Raw genomic sequence first — 18,826 nt, 5'->3', positions numbered from 1 at the left:
ATTAAGATAACTTGCCGTCCCGTCTCTGCTGTACTATCGCATGATTTACTTACAGAGAGACTGATATTCTGACATTCTGAAAATGTTCTCGATGTGACATTGTGCAGCTGCATGAATAAGTGGGCTGACATGCCTGAAGTCGCTCTAATCTCTGCAAGCAAGGGTAAAGAACTAATTGGCACTCGGATCTTATGTAACTCTCTGATGGGTTGTCGGTGGGAAGAGAATAAAGCATTGTGCGATTGATTCAGGTTTAGATCAAAAAGAAAAGACATCATTAAGCTGTGAAATACCCACAGATCACTTTATTTAGTTGAACGTAAACACATATAACATGTCCTCCTGAAAAGTTCAGGACAGAATCTATGTACTTTACAAAGAGTGTGTACCTTTATTAACTCTGATAATAGTAACAATGTGTGTTTTTGGTCAAAAGATAACTAGGTGAAGTCATCACAGTTCAATAGCAGCTGATTATGATGAGGTAGACAGTGACACGCCCAATATATACACATAACTAAACTTAATAAAACAGTTAACATGTCTGTGAGGTTGGCTAAAAATGCTTAAGGTAAGAAAAAAAGACGGCCTACTAAGAAAAGACTTACTATAAATGCAACACCTTCAGAGCCAGCTTATACACATTACAACTGTGGGCTGTGAACAGACTATGTATGGTTTACTGTTCAACTGGAAACCCTCCGTTTGCGATAATAATTGCACATTTTTGTTTTGTTTTTGTTACTTTGAGTTAGAGAAACCACATTAAAAGTTATAAATTTGCCACCAATTAGTGTAGGGATCATTAACTACAAACCGAAAGATAAAATATCAAAAGAATGAGCAGCGCACAACATTCTGGGGGAATAAAAATAATGCTCTTTCAAAACCATAATAATTCAGATTATATAAAAATAAACTTTATAAATATAAAGCAATAATAACCACATGTCAGCAGCTTGGATTTACAGTTGAATGGTGGTATTTTTCATACTTGGCCCATTTGTTAGGATGCTTGGCATTCTTATCATAACGGTAAATAACAGCTGTGGGTGATGCATGCAGTGTTAGAGCTGATAATAAAGTGATATACACATATTGGATAACTGAGAGCAGACAGTTTATCTGCATTACTGTGGTCTGTGATAATACCATAAACATGAAAATCCTCATCAGTTAGGATTAGACATGGGCTGGTTATCAGTTTCAAGGTATGCTCAGGTTTTAAAAAGTTAAAGTTTAAAAATATGCCGTCATGCTGTTTCTTTAATTAGTGCTAGAGTGACCAGAGTTGTTTCTGGTTATATGGAGAACTGTATGCCGCAGCCTGTTGCTGTCCACTGCTGGTCAGCAGGCTGATAGAGGGCTTCTATTGCTCAGGACACAGACTAATTTGAATGTTTCCAACTCTTTCTAGTTACTGGTACCAAAGTTTGAGAACACTAAACTTTGCTGTTGTACAGTTCTTTAGGTTTAAAATACTTTGAGTATTGAATGATGTGGTATTATCCCTCTCTCACTTCTTGTTCTGCACTGTTGGCTGAAATGTGGTGACTGCAACTTTCTTTCCTTGGCTTACAAAAAACCCTAAATTGTCTGATTGGGAAAAAGTTAGGTTGTGTCGTGAAAACTGAAGGAACGGCACCCATTATTGTTGTAACACTGTTATTTAAAGGAGTTGTGTTAAACAGATGACTGACCCAGATAATATTAGCTGGTTATACATGTCTTATTCTACAAAGAACAGTGAGCACACGGTATTATTCAAACCACTGGCAGATTTAAACTTTGAAAAAGTTTCTTTTAAATGGAGCCTCAATGTGTATCGGCTAGAAAATCTGTGAAGGAACTAAAAATTCAAGAAATATTGAAGACAATGAGTTAGCCTAGCTATTTTCTTTATTAAAATGTAAATAAAAACAGTTTTTTCTAAAATAATATATGTTTTATTTTGTCTTATCTTTTTCTTGAAAATGCCTCTTGTCTTTTCCAATCAGAAACTACATCTAAATCTGAAATTTGAGGAGATCATGCTATCTGATTTTATTTAAAGTTTTAGGATTTTAAGGTGCAGTTGTGCTATTATTACTTTATCAAACTATGAGAAAATCATATCGGTCCAAACCCAATTTTGGGAGCTAAGGAGCATGACCCCTCACTCCTATAAAGGTAATGGTGTTTAAGAGTTTAGCAGATGTTGACTTTATATTTCTACTTTAATCTATATATGGAGATCAAAAAACCAATAAAATAATGTCTTAGCTTTAATGATCAGTTTGTTAGACTATTTTATCAGCAAATAATATGTAAATATGTCACATTTTGATCATGTAACACATCTTTGTGAGTTGTTCTCCTTTAATAAATGTATAAAGATCTCATACGAACCCATGCCTAGTTAAGTCTCACTTCCATAGAGAAAAGTTAAATCGGAGTAATATGATAATTCTTCATTTGGTGTGACAACATTGCAATTCATAAGCACTAGTAAGAAAAGCAACTGCAATAAATACCTTTACACTTAATAAAAACAGCAAAGAAACAGAAATGTTGAAATTGCTCCAACATGTTCTTACGAAACACTAAAGGTCACATAACAGTCTAAAATGTAGGGTTTAACAGTCATCAGACGCCTACTGAAACACTCAAAACCTCGATCTGAGGAGAGCATCTTAAACTACGTTGAGTAAGGTGTGAACCGACACCCTAACAGTCATTGATCACTGAAGAAAGCTTTGAGTAAGGTTAACAGTTCTTGTCCGTAGCCACTGATAAACATTTAGTAAACTTGATTCGCTTTAGTTGCTATAAACTCAGATAAAACATCATATAACAAAAATGGCCGTGTGTAATAAAAAAAAATTAAAAAAATCCAGGAGACACACATACACACAGAGTTATGACTAAAGTGTTCTGATTTTCTCCTGCAAAATCACATTTTAAGTATCACTGTGTTCCAGATGGATACAGAGCTGCCTTCGCTGGCCACAGTAACAGTCACAGTTTGAATAGTGTGCAATGTCTAGATATAATGATATATTTACATTTATATATATATTTCACAAGTGTGCAACTCTTTTAGGATACAACATAAAGACCACTATAGTCACTGTTATTTAGTAAATATATCAAAGCCAGTATATACAAAGAAACTTACAGTGATCTTCAATGCTCTCAGCGTTCAGGTCCAGTCTTAAAGGACCCACGCCGTCTGACTGTCACAGCTGTACAGTAGCGTCGACTGGAAGCTAAACATCCACAGCAAAGAAAATAAACTCTGCAATTGGTCGGTCTAATTTTAAAGTGTAACTACACCATACATTCGCCATGTTATACAAACCAGCTCACAGAGCACATGTACAGCAGCCAAAGACACGATGCTGCACAGTTACACAACCTTGTTCCATGGCAACCGTGTTGATGGTTTGACAGCAACTGCTCAGCAGCTCCCGCTGTGCGCCTCAGTCGGCCTTGTCCTCGCCGTTCTTTGCCCACCCTCGGCTCATTACCGCTACCACGATGCTGTACATGTTGAGCCAGGCTTGGCGTAGCGGCGCCGTGTACGCCTGGCCAAGACTGCACTGCAGCATGTAGAGAAGAGACTCTCCCACCTCCTGCAGAAATAACTTAAATGTTACTCTTTTAGCAAATATAAAACACTGTTGCTGATGATTATGTTTATTAAGGGGAAAAATTAACTATACCAACTTGGGAAACCATGTCACTTAATGAATTACCCACATCTTTTCTTAAATTCATTTTTACCAGCTACAACCATGATTGATTAATGCCATCTTTCCAGAACTATGAACTCCCTTAAATAGGGTCTGTCTGACGACATGAAGTGGGCTGACAATCCTCACAAGACAACACATCTTGCTATGATCAAAAGTAACAGTTTTTAAATATCAGCCAGTTCAGAAAGAGTTGCAGAGACATCTCTAAGGCAGACAGACAAACCAGAAGCTGGTTTGACATTAAAATTGTAAATATATAAAAATGTAACTTAATGGCAACATGCCAATTTCGAAAAAATACATTGTTACTTGAAAGTTTTTGTGCTAGGATTTCAGCAGTGTTTTGCAAAACTGCAATGGAAATTTTTTTTTCTTATCACGAGTCACGCGATCAACAACCAGATGTTACTGGCACCATTAAAGATGACAGAGACGACAGGAAGTGGTAGGAGGACGATGATGGCGTGGCACGATTTTTAATAACATTGAATGAACAAAATTATTAATGTGTGATTTTAGCTGCATTGGTTATTTAATGGAAACACCGCAATTGCAAAATTGTTTTTGCAACATTAGCAGAATATCAACAAAGTTTTGTTCATATTTCTAATGGAAACGCTGCTACTGAGAAACTTCATGGACAAATGGAAAACAGTGGTGAATCTTCCCAGGAGTGGACAGCCTACCAAAATTACTACCAAAAGAATACCATTGACTCATCCAGGAGGTCACATAATACTTAAAACTATATTTTAAGTATCATGCCCTGCTGAGCACAAAAATTGCAAAGGTTCTTCTCACATTGGCCCACCAAAACAAAACCTATCAATAAAATATTCTGTGAACCAACAAGATTAAACAGAAATAAATCCCATCACAACATGAAACTGATGGATCATACATTCTGCTTTCAAATGGGAAATCCTAAAGGAGAATATCCAACCCTCAGTTTGTAACCTTAACCCCAAGGAGGGTCAAGAATCAGGACAAAGATCCAAAGCAGACTTAAAAGACTGCCTCTGAATGGCTCAAATAAAAAAAAATAAAAAAACTAAATTAACATGCTTTAAAGTGACAGTCAAAATGCAGCATTAAATCTAACTGAGATGCAGTGGTTTGATATTGGACATATTAATTTTTAAAACTCCTCCAGTCTGGCTGAATTAGACTAATTCTGCAAAGAAGAGTAGGCCTACATTTCTTCGCTGTGATGTACAAAACTTGCTGACAAGCAGTTATAACTGTTGAGGGAAGTTCATTTTTCACATTGGACTGGGTTGTGAAATATGGTAGGAGTGAGTGTTTTTAACATCGAGCTCATTATGCAACATTAGGCAATCTTAGAAATCGAAAATTAAGACTTATCCTAGTCCACACCAATTATAATTTTAGGTATGCATATGGACAAGTAGGCAACCAGCTTCTCCATGCGGTATGCCTGAAATATCAAGGCACGATAAAAAAAAGAAAAAATAGATAAACATGTATTTGGCAATTTGATGTACTCATCAGAAACCAACAAGTAAAACCAAATTAATGTTTATCCGACGAAAAACCAGACATCCCTCTACCTGCGGCCCTTCCAGGCCAAAAGATAAATACAGGGTCTATGCTGGGGTATCAGAAAATCAAAAACAATGGGTGAGAAGAAATCAAAATTTGATTTGGTCTACTTTTCAAGAAGAAAATAATTGGAAAAATATGAGAGGATTGAAAAGCTGTTTTTTAACATGTTCTTAGGCACACAATTTTCAAAGTCAAAGGTGTTGTCCCACTTATTTGTTTCACTGTAAAATGAATAGAAGCACAAGATATCAAATTATATGAACATACTAATAATTTTGTGAGTTTGAAAAAGGTCAAGGATAAAAGAGTTAACTTTTTGTTACATGTAAATTTGATGTGGAAACAAACTCACTAACCCACTTTGTATCTATATGTGTCGTTATGTTGCATTGCTTGTGGCAGTTGAGAAGTGAAGTAGGTCAGAGCTGAAACCAAATTTAAATTTCTTCTCATGTAAAAGGAAAAAAAGAAAGCTGGGCTTGCATTTCACATTAATAACTTGTATTTTAAAACAAGACATCTAAAACTGCTAGTTTGGATTTTTTTTCTTTCTTCAAAAATAGTTTCTGTGGAAAAAACCACACTTTCAAAATCATGCATGGATCTTATTGAAGCAGGGTACAGCTTTTTTCTGATTTGCACATGTATGTGTTAATCTTACAGTAAATGACTGTGTGCTGACTCCCACTGCCTGATGCTTCCTCCCAAGATTAAGCAGAAAGTCCTCCAATGAGTGGAGATCATCCAGGTGGCTCACTGCTGCATCAATCACCAGCATCACCTGGGGCGAAGGGGGGGGAAGCATGCAAGGCAGCAATTAAAACTGTACTTTGAAATGTGTCTGGATTATGTGGGAGTGGGCTCACCTTGGTGACATGGTCCAGGAACTCGGGGCTGGAGAGACAGTCTTGTTTGGAATCACAGTTTGTGCTGTAGTGGAAAAGGTTTAGCAGCGCAGGGTCCAGCTCAAACAATCTGCCACAGACAAATACCACACAATTCTATAAGTGCACTCACCCACATGGCATTGATTCAGAAATATATGCAGACAAAAATACAAAAAAATCAGTTTTCCCTGTTAGCGTCTGATTTATCTGCAGCTGTCTAAACTGTGGATTAGTCTGTCGCCAAGCAACAAGTCAAGCCTCTGGTCCCTGTCTGCATGGGAAAGAGAGCGGTAAATCTTCTCTCAGTCCTTCTGTATACCTGTATTACATATTCTATTAAGAAACCGAACATTTAAAGGATTAACCTGCATCACCGCAACAGAAGAATCCCTCAGAAAACAACCAGATTATTCTCCTCTGACTGTAATTGCTGCAACCTGCTCAGACGCTGATTTTGCAGAACGTTACCTTGAGAACATGATGACACCATGAGGAACTTTGTTCTTGCCCAGGCTCTCCCAGCTGCCTCGTATCAGCTCCTTATCTTTCACTGACAGCTCTCCCATCATCCCTGCAAGCACAAGACACTCTCTTCTGGTGGGCGAACATATAACTCTTCCAAAAATAAAAAAATAAAAATAAAAAAAACATAATATTTTTGAGAATCAACAACAACAACAAAACTTCTGCTGTCCCACCTGGAAACATGAGCAGCAACCTACTAATCATGTTGGACTTAAGGAAACCTCTGTAGGAGAAATGACCATACTGTACCTTTTTGAGGTCAGTCGTCTCTCTCTGAAGTTCTGCTGCAGCCGGGCTCTGGGGAATGACTGTTTCTGTGACTGTGAGTGAGTGATTATGGTGCAGCCTGCAGGCTGACACTCAGGTCCACTTGTTCTCTCTTTCCCCGACCCACGGTGCCGTCAGGAAGGCAAGTTCTGCCACACTCTTATCTGTCACACCGCCTGCTATCTCTCCCCTTGTCGTTTGCCTCCTGATATGCTCTCTCTCCAACACTGGGGATGCTATTCATGCCACTGAAGGAGAAAAAGAGGGATCGCTCTCTTCAGCTCCAGAGAGGCTGCAGCAAACCACAGCTCCTCCTGCAGGTGAACTGAGGTCTAAAGTACACAGAGAGCCTATATGCACAACAACTGCCCCACTGGATTTTTTTTACATTATAATCAAGAGAATACATTAAACAAGAAATTATGAAGAAAAGCAAAATAGCCAGAAGAACACAGCGCGAGCCTCTTTTAACTTGACAATTGCAGGTTTATAGACGGGGAAAATCTATTTGAGGCCTTCATCTTCTATTCTGAGATGTATCCTCAGCTGGGTACATTTGCCACCCGTGCTTTCACAAAATGAAATGTGTGGGAATCTAAATGGCTACAATAATAAACACACCACCTTGGTGAAATTATATTGTTCATCTACTACACAGAACCACTCCTCAAACAGCCGTGATCATAACGTTCTGTGGCCACGCGTGCAGCCTCTCATTAATCTAAATGAGATGTGTTTGTTTCCTCTTGCAGCCTCCAAACACAAGTTTAAAGGCTGCAGTATGCTCAAATAAATGTCCCTCCCTCTACTCCAGCACTTTTGACTGATGCAGATCCCTTACTAGGTATTATCTAACAGGTTGGGGAGAGAGAGGCTTTTTCTTTTTTTCTTTTTTGCTGTGCAGCAGGGAATTGGAGGTGCACAGCTTTCCCCGGAGGGACCATAAGGCAGAGTGAGGAAGGATGCGGGGTTCCCATGACAACCTGACAGGATGGAGCCCTTGAAGCTTCGTCATGTAATACTTGAGATTTCAAAGAAGGGACACTGTGATCATTTAACATCGCTATGTGTTGTCGATCATTTAACCTTGATGGCGCCGTCAAAGAAAGCAAAAAGAAAACGTAGGCTGGATTTAAGTTAACTAAACTGAATTTTCCAATATGTTTAGTCTGTGTAAATATTTTTAGTCTGCATAAAAGTGCTTATGTGACAGAGAGAGGGAGCGATATATTTGTCACTTTGTTCAAATTCAGAAGTTTACATCCAGTTCCTTGCTAGAATTGCTTTGGTAAATGGTTTGAATAGGGCATATCCTTCCTGAACCTGGTGTAGCTGGTGTAACTGAGTCAGGTTTGGAGGCTGTTTTCACTCACCCGCATCTTTTCATCTTTGCCCACAATTTTTCTTATCGGGGTTGTGATTGTTAATTCACAAGCATTACAGCTGTTGTCTTTCAGGCACTGTAACTTATTTTTACTCAAACTTTAACTTCATACCAAATGTCTTGAGATCTTTGTTCATGTATCTGAGATGTTGCTTTAACATACATGCAAACATGTGCCTTCGTTAAATTTCAACATGGTGAATTATTCTATTAAATGCTTACAAAAACATAAAATCACCATCTGGGTTTTCCTAAACTTGTCTAACGTCATCTTAATGTTTTAAACTTCTGACTTTGACAAACGTTAACACAAATTATTCTGCTATGTAGCAAATTTGAAATAAATCCTAGCTACCTTAGCACCAGACATTGAGAAACAAAATAATATAACATCTTATGCGGTGTGAATATGATCTTCTAACTTTAACTGTATGTGTATTGTGATTTTATATTATAAACCAAACAAAAATTAGTGTGTGGTAAAAGAAAAAAGTTTAAATTTAGAGTTTACAGCTGTAAAATGGGAGGGAAACACTTTTTAAAATAAGTTACAAAATGTATTTTTGCACCTTTATTTTACCCTTATCTGTATATTGCGAGGGGTGCAATGATCAGTATTACATAACAGGAATAAAGGAATAAATTGTTCATAAAACCCACTACTTTTGCAGAGCTAAGATTAGGCTAAACCCAGTTTTACATTTTGATATGCAGCAACATGAGTACTGCATGAAAAATGTAGAAATAAGCAAAACATGTTTAATCCTTTGCAGATATGTGACCTAAAATTCACATATGTAAATTTTTTCACAGAGATTCTTTACCCATGTTCATACAACCCCATCATAGAGCCTGAACATCTTAAATGCACGGGACACCAGCCCACAAGTGTCTATTATGGCTTGTCCTGATCTCTCCGACGACCCTTTGACTGCGCTTTGAAACATATCCAGACATCCCCGTGTGGTTTGTAAGTAAAAATGATCTCTGAGATTCCTGGTAGCCAGCTGTCAAAGCACAAGAGCACAGCAGAGGCCAGGGCACCAGAGTATTTGATGTGGATTTGTAGGCTTGGAGCAGACAGCAGCACTGGTCTCTGAGAAGGCACATGCACTGAGAGGACTGTTTATTTAGCTGGCAGTGTGGCTCTCGAAATAACCGAGAACTTTAAACCGTCCATTGAAGAAAAGCCAATCTCAAGCGATTGTTGTTTTTATGGGACTTAAACAATAAAAAACAAATTAAATCAAAGTGTCACAGTATAGTCCTTTTTCAAATTTCGTGTTTGAAAGGCTGCTAATTTTTTTTTTAAACAAATTAAATTATCGTTTTGTTGTGAATATTTATTCTTGTAACATCATCTCAATCATCCTCTAAATTAAAGGCTTCAAACTTTTTGACAAAGCATCTCAAAGCCAAAAGCCTTTTACGTTCCACATGTTTGGAGCGTGCGGTGTGCATTTCTCTGTGTACGATAATGCTAAAAACAAAATGTGTTGCACACTCAGCTCAGGATCAAAATTAAACACAGATTCAAATATAAACATGCAAGCTGTGGCGAAAACACACTTTCTATTGGCACAGTACACAACAGGTATATTTTTGTTATGGTTGTCCTGGTGGAACACCAAACCAAGTTTCAACCATCTCACCCCAAACTATAATATAAAAAAATATGATATGACAAATATGACAAATCTTTATTTATTATTTATTAATTTCCTATAAATCTCAGTTTTTATTTTGTTTCTTATACAGCTATTGTGCAATCTAAGCTGATTTATTCAGTTCAGAGAATGTGCATCAAAGTGTAGCTGCATTTCATAACTTAAATAGTGTGACAATTTTTACTTTAATACCCACGAGTAAGTAAGTAAGTAAGTAAGTAAACTTTATTTCTATAGCGCTTTTCACAGACCAGGGTCACAAAGTGTAAAAAATAAATAAATTAAAAGCAACATACAAAACAATAAAACACAGTATTACGCTAAAAAGCAAGTTTAAAAAAGTGGGTCTTAAGTTGTTTCCTAAAAGTGTCTATACAATCCAGAGATCGAATGGTGCAAGGTAGCTCATTCCAGAGGCGAGGCGCCACAGCTTTAAAAGATCTGTCTCCTCGAGTCTTAAAAAGGGTCCGAGGAACCATCAGCAAGTTCAGATTGGACGACCTGAGGCTCCTAGTCGAAACATAAGGCTGGATGAGGTTCTTAATATAGTCTGGCGCCTGTCCATGAAGAGCTCTAAAAGTCAGTATCAGGATTTTGAGTAGTTTTGGTTGAATAATTAATTGTTTTTCCATTAATCTTTGCATTTTATAATGTACAAAAACCAATTGTCGAAGTTAAGCATTCGGCCTTGGCCTAAGTCAAGCACCTTCTTGCTCTCTGAAGGTGCGGTCTTGGCTCCATCCATGTTTACAGATATCCTGGGTTGGACAGGATGCTGTTAGGTACATCCTTATTGTGACATGACTACATTTTAAGTGTTATTTTCAAACCAAATTGGACTCACTTTGATGTATTTGGTGGTGGCTTTTGATTATAAATAGGTCTGCTTTTCTGTGGTTTCGTGCTAATTCTTACTGCTGCTGGTAGATGGCTTTGATCAGTACTGAATTGGGCTGTAGATGTTTTTGCTTGCAGTTCAGTTTTGGAAGAGACTCTCCCACAGGCACTATTTAAGATTTGCAGCCAGATGCTAAATTACCCTAGATAGTAAATCTGTCCCTGAGCCTTTGGAAGATGCTCTTTTTCTACCCAATCCTGACAGCCTGATGTGTCACCAATAAATCTATTTGCTGCAAATTCTCCCAGAGAGGTGTTTTGTAAAGTTCATCTCAGTTTTTATGACGTGTGAATGAAAATAACTTTCAGGGGCACATCGCAGGGTGATTGGTGAAAATGCAATCATTTAATTTAGGTTCAATGATCAAACTAAAACTCTAAACAGAACCACAAAAAACAATGCATATATATTTTACATCCTCAAAAGTCAAGTTTGGAACATGTACTCATGTACAAATGCAAATGTATAAAATGTTATTTTCATTCAGTTCTAAAGATTTTGAGAGTGTAAAGTCGGCATGATTTGTATTTTCATAATTTATAGGTGTACATCCTAAACAATCAGGACCTTGGTGTTCACTGTGACATGAATCATTTTTTAAAAACAGTGTTGTTTTCTAGTGGAGAGACCACAAAAACTCAGCTCTTCCTGAACCCTTTTGATCATGGCATTTCTTCCCCTTTGGACTTCACGCTCTTGTCTTCCACATCTTCAATTTTCTTCCCGTCTTCTACATTTTCCTCCCTAAATCAGATATTTTGGGTTAGAAAATGCCTATATTATAATTACGTCGAACTTTTACTTGGCTCTGATGGGGTTTTTTTTGTCTATTCTCTGGCGACTGCAGGGAAAGCTCAGAAAATTATGTAATGTAATATAACCAAACCACATGAAGTCCTTGGCTCTCAACAGCAGTGCTATTCATATATTTACCGAATACAGTTGTACTGCACAGTGGAGAAACAAAGCTTGTAAAAAAACTCTTTTACCTGCTTTGAATTTCTTTTTCAGAGCTCGTATCGGTATCATCAAATCTGAATGATTCACCAGTTTCTTCAACAAACTGCTCTTTTATCCCAGTTTTCTCCAGCTTTCTCCTGAATGTCTGCTCTGCATGGGTCTTTGCATTTTTCTGTCAAAAAATCTCTAAGTTACACTAGAGAACAGCCACATTATTGCATTTTGTAATAAAGTGTTAGCTTTAAGTAACGTACCTGTTTCACCTGTTCAAACAAATAAGGCCTCTCACGAACTCGGGCCTTCATGTCTCTTAATTCTCTCATGTAATCTTTCATTCTTTGCAGATCAGCTTCCCTTTAAGTAAGAAAAGATTAGTTTTAACGACTGTTCCCAGCATGTGTGGCTGTTCCAAAGTAGCATTCAGAAGTTGAAAGTTGTGAAACTCACCTATGGCGCTGTACATTTCCATTACACACGTCTTTCAGGCTGCTGTGGGGATCCAGCAACTTTGCATGAAGCAGTACAGTCTTCTTCATAGCTTGGGATCTCATCTGGTAGCTTTTTAACCACTCTGCACTCTCTTGGCTTTTACTTTCTCTGATTTCCATTGATTTTCTGTATAGTTAATAATAAAGAGATTACAGATCAAAAGTGGAGACAAAATCTCTTACAAAGTCTGGAAAAGTCTGAAATTTGGCTTTTATCATTTCTAGGTCAGGATAAGTAATATTTAACATGAAACCATGTTAAGTTATCCTAAATAAATAGCTTAGTTATCCTAACAAAAGGCCCAGATTTTATTAGTTCTCCACTTATTCCATTTTCTAAACAACACATTTTTGGTGCCAGTATTTTCAGTTTAACTTAAAAACTAAGGTTTCATTCTTTCCAAAATAAAAGATGAGTTATTTCACTGATTTTTTTATGAACAATATTTTGTAACTATGAACAATTTGATGGGGGTTGTGGCATTTGAAAGATACATTTTCATACTCAGATGTCCAAAATGTTCTAAAAAGTTTGGACACATAAATTAGAAATGTGTAAGAGAGGACTGTCTGTAGTTAACTGCAACTCACCTGATGGCGACACAGCGCTGCCTCACAGCATCTGTGATGTACGTGGGAAGAGTGTCTGCAGATGTCAGTGTTAGGGCTCCAAGTGACTTGCTCCTACCGAGATTATTCATTTTAGAAACCTGTAGAAGTAAAGAACCAGAAACAACAGGGTCTGCGATCAGCTGGCTGGAAACTAAAACAAAAAAATTTTAATTGCTTCAGAAAACACAAGGTATATAACCAGCGCCATGTTTTTGCTTTTGTTTTTTTATGTTCATTATTATTAACAACTAATCACTTTTAGAGCACTGTGCATGAGAAAGATGCAAAATCTAAACGGATGTTTCCAAGAATCTTTTTTCCACTAATCTGAAACATTATCCACGTTAAGAAAAACCTGTATTACTTTGAGGTAATGTCAAGCAATCTTTTTAGACCTACTGACATGTTTAGTAAGTTACCTGTACTCTCTACCTGCAATTTCAGTGAACTCAAGAAGAAGCTAGGCAGAAAACATTCAGTGATCACAAAGTTTAATCACTGATGCAATATATAAAAACATTCTCCACACCATACCAATTAGTCCAAAAAAATGTTTTGTGCAGATGTTTATCACTTGGTGCAATTTTGCCTATTTCTTGTCAAGTACAGTAAAAATGTAATATCCAAGACTTGACATATTCTTAATCTCAGCCTCACTACACATTATTTGGGAGTACTGTGAACACAAAAATCTGTTTTTTTTATTTAGTTGGAGAATAACAGTGTCACATTCATAAGGGAGATTCTTGTTACATAAAAGTGAAAGGCAAAGTAGGAGAATAAAACTGAAATGATTTGCTTCCAGAAATAATAACAAAGACAAAATGCTAAATTTGAGGAGATAAATGAAGCCACAGATTAGGAAATCTGAGGTCAGAAACATTACATCTATGAAGTGCCAAACTAATTGAAAATAAAAATGGTTCAGGCTTGATAACATGGTGGGTGGATATGTTTCAAACTATCCATCAAGCAGAGAAGGTGTGAGGGACTTAAAAAAAAAAAAGTGGTGCAAAACCATAACATGAAACCATCTGGTGTGCTGAAGGTCTAAAAGTCTTCTGCTAATCCAGTTATTTTTATACATAAAACCTACAAGATGAAATTGATCATATACAGTTACTTTAAAGGATTAAATGAATCACATAGGAATAGGAATACATAGGAATTATATCCTATGTAATCAGATTTTTTAAATAATTCACTCCACATAAAATAGTTTTCTCTAAAAAAATAATAAAAAAAATAAAATAAACATTCTTGATTTATGAAATTTGTCTGAATTAACATAGAATTTATCATCTTCTTAAAAAAAAAAGTTCACCTGTGAGGTTTCTGGTGGTTTTTTATATTTCCTTGCAGGAAGAGCAGATGTCCTCAAGAAGAAGGGCTGACACCTTGTTACATCTTGACTCTGCTTTTTCTCCAGTGCTTCCCTTTGCAAAGCCTTGTGCAGACTTTTAAAATCTGGGACGTCGGGTATGATTTTTGGCTTGAATGTCGGCTCCTCGTCCAAGAAACCCAGCTTTTTTTTCCTGGTATTATCGGCGCTGCGAACCTTCGGGCAGCCAGCCTGAGCCGGATTCTGTTGTTTCGAAGCTATTTGTGTCTGGACGTTTCTGCAAACGTCCTGCTGATCTGTGCAGAGATATGAGCCGCATCACTTGCATGTCTCTGTCAAATATTAATTAAAGAGTGCTGAACAAATTATTAATTTTTTCTGTAATTTAAAAAGGGATCTTGACAGGAAAACCACTAAGTGATTCCCAGGAGGGAAACCTTAATTAATCTCAAACCAAACTTGTTATTACGTTGTTATGTTATGATAATCTTCAGTTAAAACTTTCCTGTTTCAAGGTATCTTCTTGATTACAAATTTTTTTAAATAAAATGTAAAACATAATGTTATGTTAGAAATTGTGGATTTACTGCAACAAATGCAGTCGACTCAATATACACTGAAAAAGCATGGAAAACCTTGAATGACTCCAGGTATTTTTGGCCTCTCATCAAAAGAAACTTTTACTGCAAAATCGATATGATGGAAAAATCATGTGGTTTAAAACTGGTACTTTTTACTGACCTAGAACACGATGCATCTCATCGCTGTGGTTCTGGTCTGGATTATGCTTTACCTTGCTTTGGTACTGGCAGGATGCCAAGGCTCTTGTCGGACTTATTACTCCCGGAATTTTATGTTGAAACTAAACAGGCCAGAGCTACGCTTCCTCGTTTCCATGGAATTTTTATCCATGGAAAAATGCGAAATGCGAAACGCGAAATGCGAAACGTGAAATGCGAAAAGCGAAAGCGACGGAAAATAGGACAAATCAGGCCAATCAGTGTGATGATACGTCTTAAAAAACGAGGCCTAAATCGCATCCCTCTTCCTTCTGTTTAATATTCAGTCACTAAGGGGCAAAGTTGATGAACTACAAGCCAAGGTTATAAAGGTTAAAAAGTCCAATTAGGCTTGATAGTTTTAGTTCAGAACTATCTCTCTGTGCCTTCAACTGTCAATGTATTCGTTGATCCAGCTGATATTAAAAATTCCCTCAGGAAAAGCAAACCTAATAAAAGTCCCGGCCCAGATTTTATTTCAGGGAGACTTTTAAATATGCACACAGCAACTTAGTGGTGCGTTTTATTATATTTTTAAACCGTCTCTGGAACTGGGAAAAATTCCCTATGTATGGAAAAGAACTATCATTATTCCCAAAAGTAAAAGCTCCTAAAGAGCTAAGTGATTTTCGCCCCATAGTCCTAACATCGTTAGTAGTGAAGGCAATCAAAAGAAAAAGAACTACAGCTTCAAGTTAAGAAACACTTGGATCCGATGCAGTTTGAGTTTGCATATAGAGGATGGCGCCGTCACTCTCCAGAATCTACCCTATAAACATCTGGAAGACTCAAAGACCCAAGCAAGACTTTTGTTCAAGGACTTCTCATCTGCTTTCAATACAATAACACTCTAAATTCTGCAACATAAACTCTTAACTCAATGTGTGTTTTTTCCCTTCTCCTATTTGATCTCTACACTGTAGAAGAATCTACCCAAACAGACACATTCTGAAATTTACTGACGACGCAGTGAACCTTATTCTGTTGCAAAATATAGAAGCCCTGTTGTTGATGAATTTGGTCAGTGCATTAAAATTAATTTAAAACTGAACATTACAAAAGCAAAAAATATGAACATTGACTTCCGTAAAGCACCTCAGCCCCCATTGCCTGGGGCCTTTAATATGAACACTGATCAAATCTATAAAAAGGGGCAAGAGAGACTGTATTTCTTTAAGAAAGCTAAATATTTTTAGGATTATGAGCCTCTTTTATAAGTCTTTTATTGAATCCGTCTTTGGAAACTTAAATGTCCAGAATAAAAACTGTCTACACAAAATTGTTACTGTGGCAAACAAGATAATTGGGATAGCCCAACCTCTCCTTAATGACATTTTTATTTGTCATACTGCTCATAAGTCGAGGCTCATCCTACACTGTCCAGACAATCCTTTAGATTCGGAGTTCCAGCTTCTTCCCAATGGACAAAGGTTCAGGCCTCCTAGGATTATGCAACAGATGGAAGAACTCCTTTGTATCCACAGCAATCAGGTCCCTAAATGTGTGCATTACAATTCCGTTTTATATATTTATGAATTGGTGATTGTATTCTTTGCCTGTTTTTAACATTGTCTATGTATGTTACGTTGTTTTGTATGTTTGAAATATCTGCAAAACAAATTTCCCCCTGGGGGGAATAAAGGAATAACAATAAAGGAACTGAAAACCGTTCTATATGTTGATACAGGTCACCAACCCAGGCCTGTTAATGGCAAAATTACCATTAATCTCTTAGAGTTTAGAAGGCAACAAAGCACAAGTAAACAAAAAAACATTTGGTCCAAATTAGCTTCTTGCACTATTTCTTCCCACTGGTTATCAGTATGTACTTTAAAACAATACAACCCAGTGAAAAAGAAGACCCACCTTTCTGCTGTCTTGAACCCTTCATGTTTCTGTGGAATGTTTTCTGAACACAAACACTGTTTTTTGGATCCGAAGAGACTTGGTTTATCACTGCCGTGACCTTCTCTCTTTTGTTTTTGTCTCTTTCCTCAAAGCTGAAAGGTTTCTGAATGGAGAGCAGGAACTCCTTTCTCTGCTCATGGCCCTGTTTCCTCTCGTTCTCTCTAACCTCCATCATCTCCTGGTAGATGGGCTGAATAACGTGGCCCGGGACAGGAACAGCGCCAAACTTCTTCTTGCACTCAGCCTCTTCCTCCTCTTCTTTCTTCTGCAGTGTTGTTTTAGATGAAGGACACCTTTCACAATGCTGTGCCCTTATAGAACAGTGCTTTGAGTTTGTTGAAGGTACCATGGATAGAGAAAACATATTAGGCTTTTGTTTGTGATACTGGAAAGCCTTCTTGTCTGAATTAAGAGCAGATGCAGGGGTGGATCTCCTTTCTACAAATCTGAAAAACAGTAAGCACATTTTAATGAGATAGATCATTATTTAATAAAACAAAATAGACAATTGTGTGCTTCACATGCTCTAACCTTTCATCATACTTCTGATTTTTGTCTGATGACAAGAGAGTGTTCTGATGAATCCTTTTATCCAGCTCTTCTGTCTGTCTGCTCTTTGTTTCCTGCAGCTGCAGCTGAAGGGCCGTTCTCAAAGCCTTGAGGTGAGCCTTGAGCATCAGCTCTGATCGGAGTCTTTCCACAAGCAAAATGTCACATTCTGACATTTTTATTTTTCTGTTTTAAAGCACAAAAACAAAACAAAACAAAACAAAAAACAGACAGAAAAAATATAGTGAGACAAAGCCAAAATAAAAGCTAAGTTGGATTACTGACAACATGCAAATTTTATCGGAAAAAAAAAAATAGAAATGACCAAATGAGTAGAGTTGAAAAAAACAGAAGGTCAGAAATAATTAACACATGGCTTTAAGAGTCAGATCTGTTACTCAAGATAATCTTCACATTTTGTTGGTACTAAATTGTTGAAGAAAGAATCATTGCCATTTACTTACACATTTTGTCACATTCAAATCCCAATGCATTTTGCTGGGATTTTAAGTATTGTGAATGGGAAGGAAAAGATAGATGTTGTTCAACAATATAAAATATTTGTGCATAAGTAAGTAAGGAAGAATAGGTGACTTGCAGTCAGAAAGTTATGAATTTGACTTCAGCCTCTTCCTGCTGGCATGTGTCAAGCCCTTGAAGTTGCAAACCAATCTTTGTATCAATGTAGTAATGTCTGTGCAGCTCAAGGATAAAAACACTCTAAGTTTTAACTATCATTTGTATTTACCCTCTTAAATAAAGTCCCTGCAAATGCCTTCGTGTGAGGAAAAGAACAGTAAACAATCAACTACTGTTTAATTCACCTTTCAAATTAGTAAACAATCAATACAATATTTTTTGAACCACTGGTTAATCCAAATAATAATAATAATCAAAATAGGGAGCATACTCTTTTCTTAAGTTTTTGGAAAATTAAAATAAGGTGCACCGATCAGACTGGACTAAAGTTAAGCTTTTTGGCCTAAATAAGCACGAAAGGTGGGGGGAAATCTAAATTCTGTCCTACCTTGTGTCGATTAAGTTTGTTTGCAATGCTCTAAGTCATTTTTTCCTCAGTTTGATTGCTCGAAATTGTTTAATTGTCTTGATTATGTCGTCGTTGGAGACATGTGACTGACAAAATAAGAAGATAAGTAGGCAACACGTAAAATATCACAATATTCAGGTCACTGAAAAAGTCCAGCGAACGGCGCCATCTCTGTGTATGCTGCCATGGCAACAACACATCGGCGTTCT

At 37.1% G+C, this 18,826-nt stretch overlaps 2 protein-coding genes across 3 annotated transcripts; both read right to left on the bottom strand.

Annotated features, from left to right (window-relative positions):
- Window positions 1–290: 290 nt before the first annotated feature.
- ngb (neuroglobin) lies at window positions 291–7,334 on the bottom strand. 2 transcript variants are annotated; one of them, XM_015011826.2, is made up of 5 exons: window positions 6,965–7,334; window positions 6,659–6,761; window positions 6,170–6,278; window positions 5,965–6,084; window positions 291–3,614 (listed from the first exon to the last, which is right to left on the bottom strand). In XM_015011826.2, exons 2-5 carry the CDS (start codon window positions 6,757–6,759, stop codon window positions 3,462–3,464), a joined length of 483 nt encoding a protein of 160 aa, XP_014867312.1. In that variant the 5' UTR covers window positions 6,760–6,761; window positions 6,965–7,334; the 3' UTR covers window positions 291–3,461. The 2 variants fall into 2 exon arrangements, with proteins under 2 accessions (XP_014867312.1, XP_087858811.1); XM_088002685.1 differs by having other exon boundaries at window positions 6,659–7,334.
- Window positions 7,335–11,260: 3,926 nt separating this feature from the next.
- fam161b (FAM161 centrosomal protein B) lies at window positions 11,261–18,428 on the bottom strand. The gene is made up of 8 exons (XM_088002568.1): window positions 17,552–18,428; window positions 16,979–17,466; window positions 14,316–14,629; window positions 12,971–13,089; window positions 12,339–12,506; window positions 12,146–12,245; window positions 11,921–12,063; window positions 11,261–11,675 (listed from the first exon to the last, which is right to left on the bottom strand). Exons 1-8 carry the CDS (start codon window positions 17,743–17,745, stop codon window positions 11,594–11,596), a joined length of 1,608 nt encoding a protein of 535 aa, XP_087858694.1. The 5' UTR covers window positions 17,746–18,428; the 3' UTR covers window positions 11,261–11,593.
- Window positions 18,429–18,826: the final 398 nt, after the last annotated feature.

This window comes from Poecilia mexicana, unplaced genomic scaffold, assembly GCF_051168715.1.
Source record: "Poecilia mexicana isolate PSO_F unplaced genomic scaffold, ASM5116871v1 scaffold_22, whole genome shotgun sequence".
Classification (NCBI taxonomy): Eukaryota; Metazoa; Chordata; class Actinopteri; order Cyprinodontiformes; family Poeciliidae; genus Poecilia; species Poecilia mexicana.
Note: the sequence above shows the minus strand (reverse complement) of the source record. Positions and strands in the feature narration are given on the sequence as shown.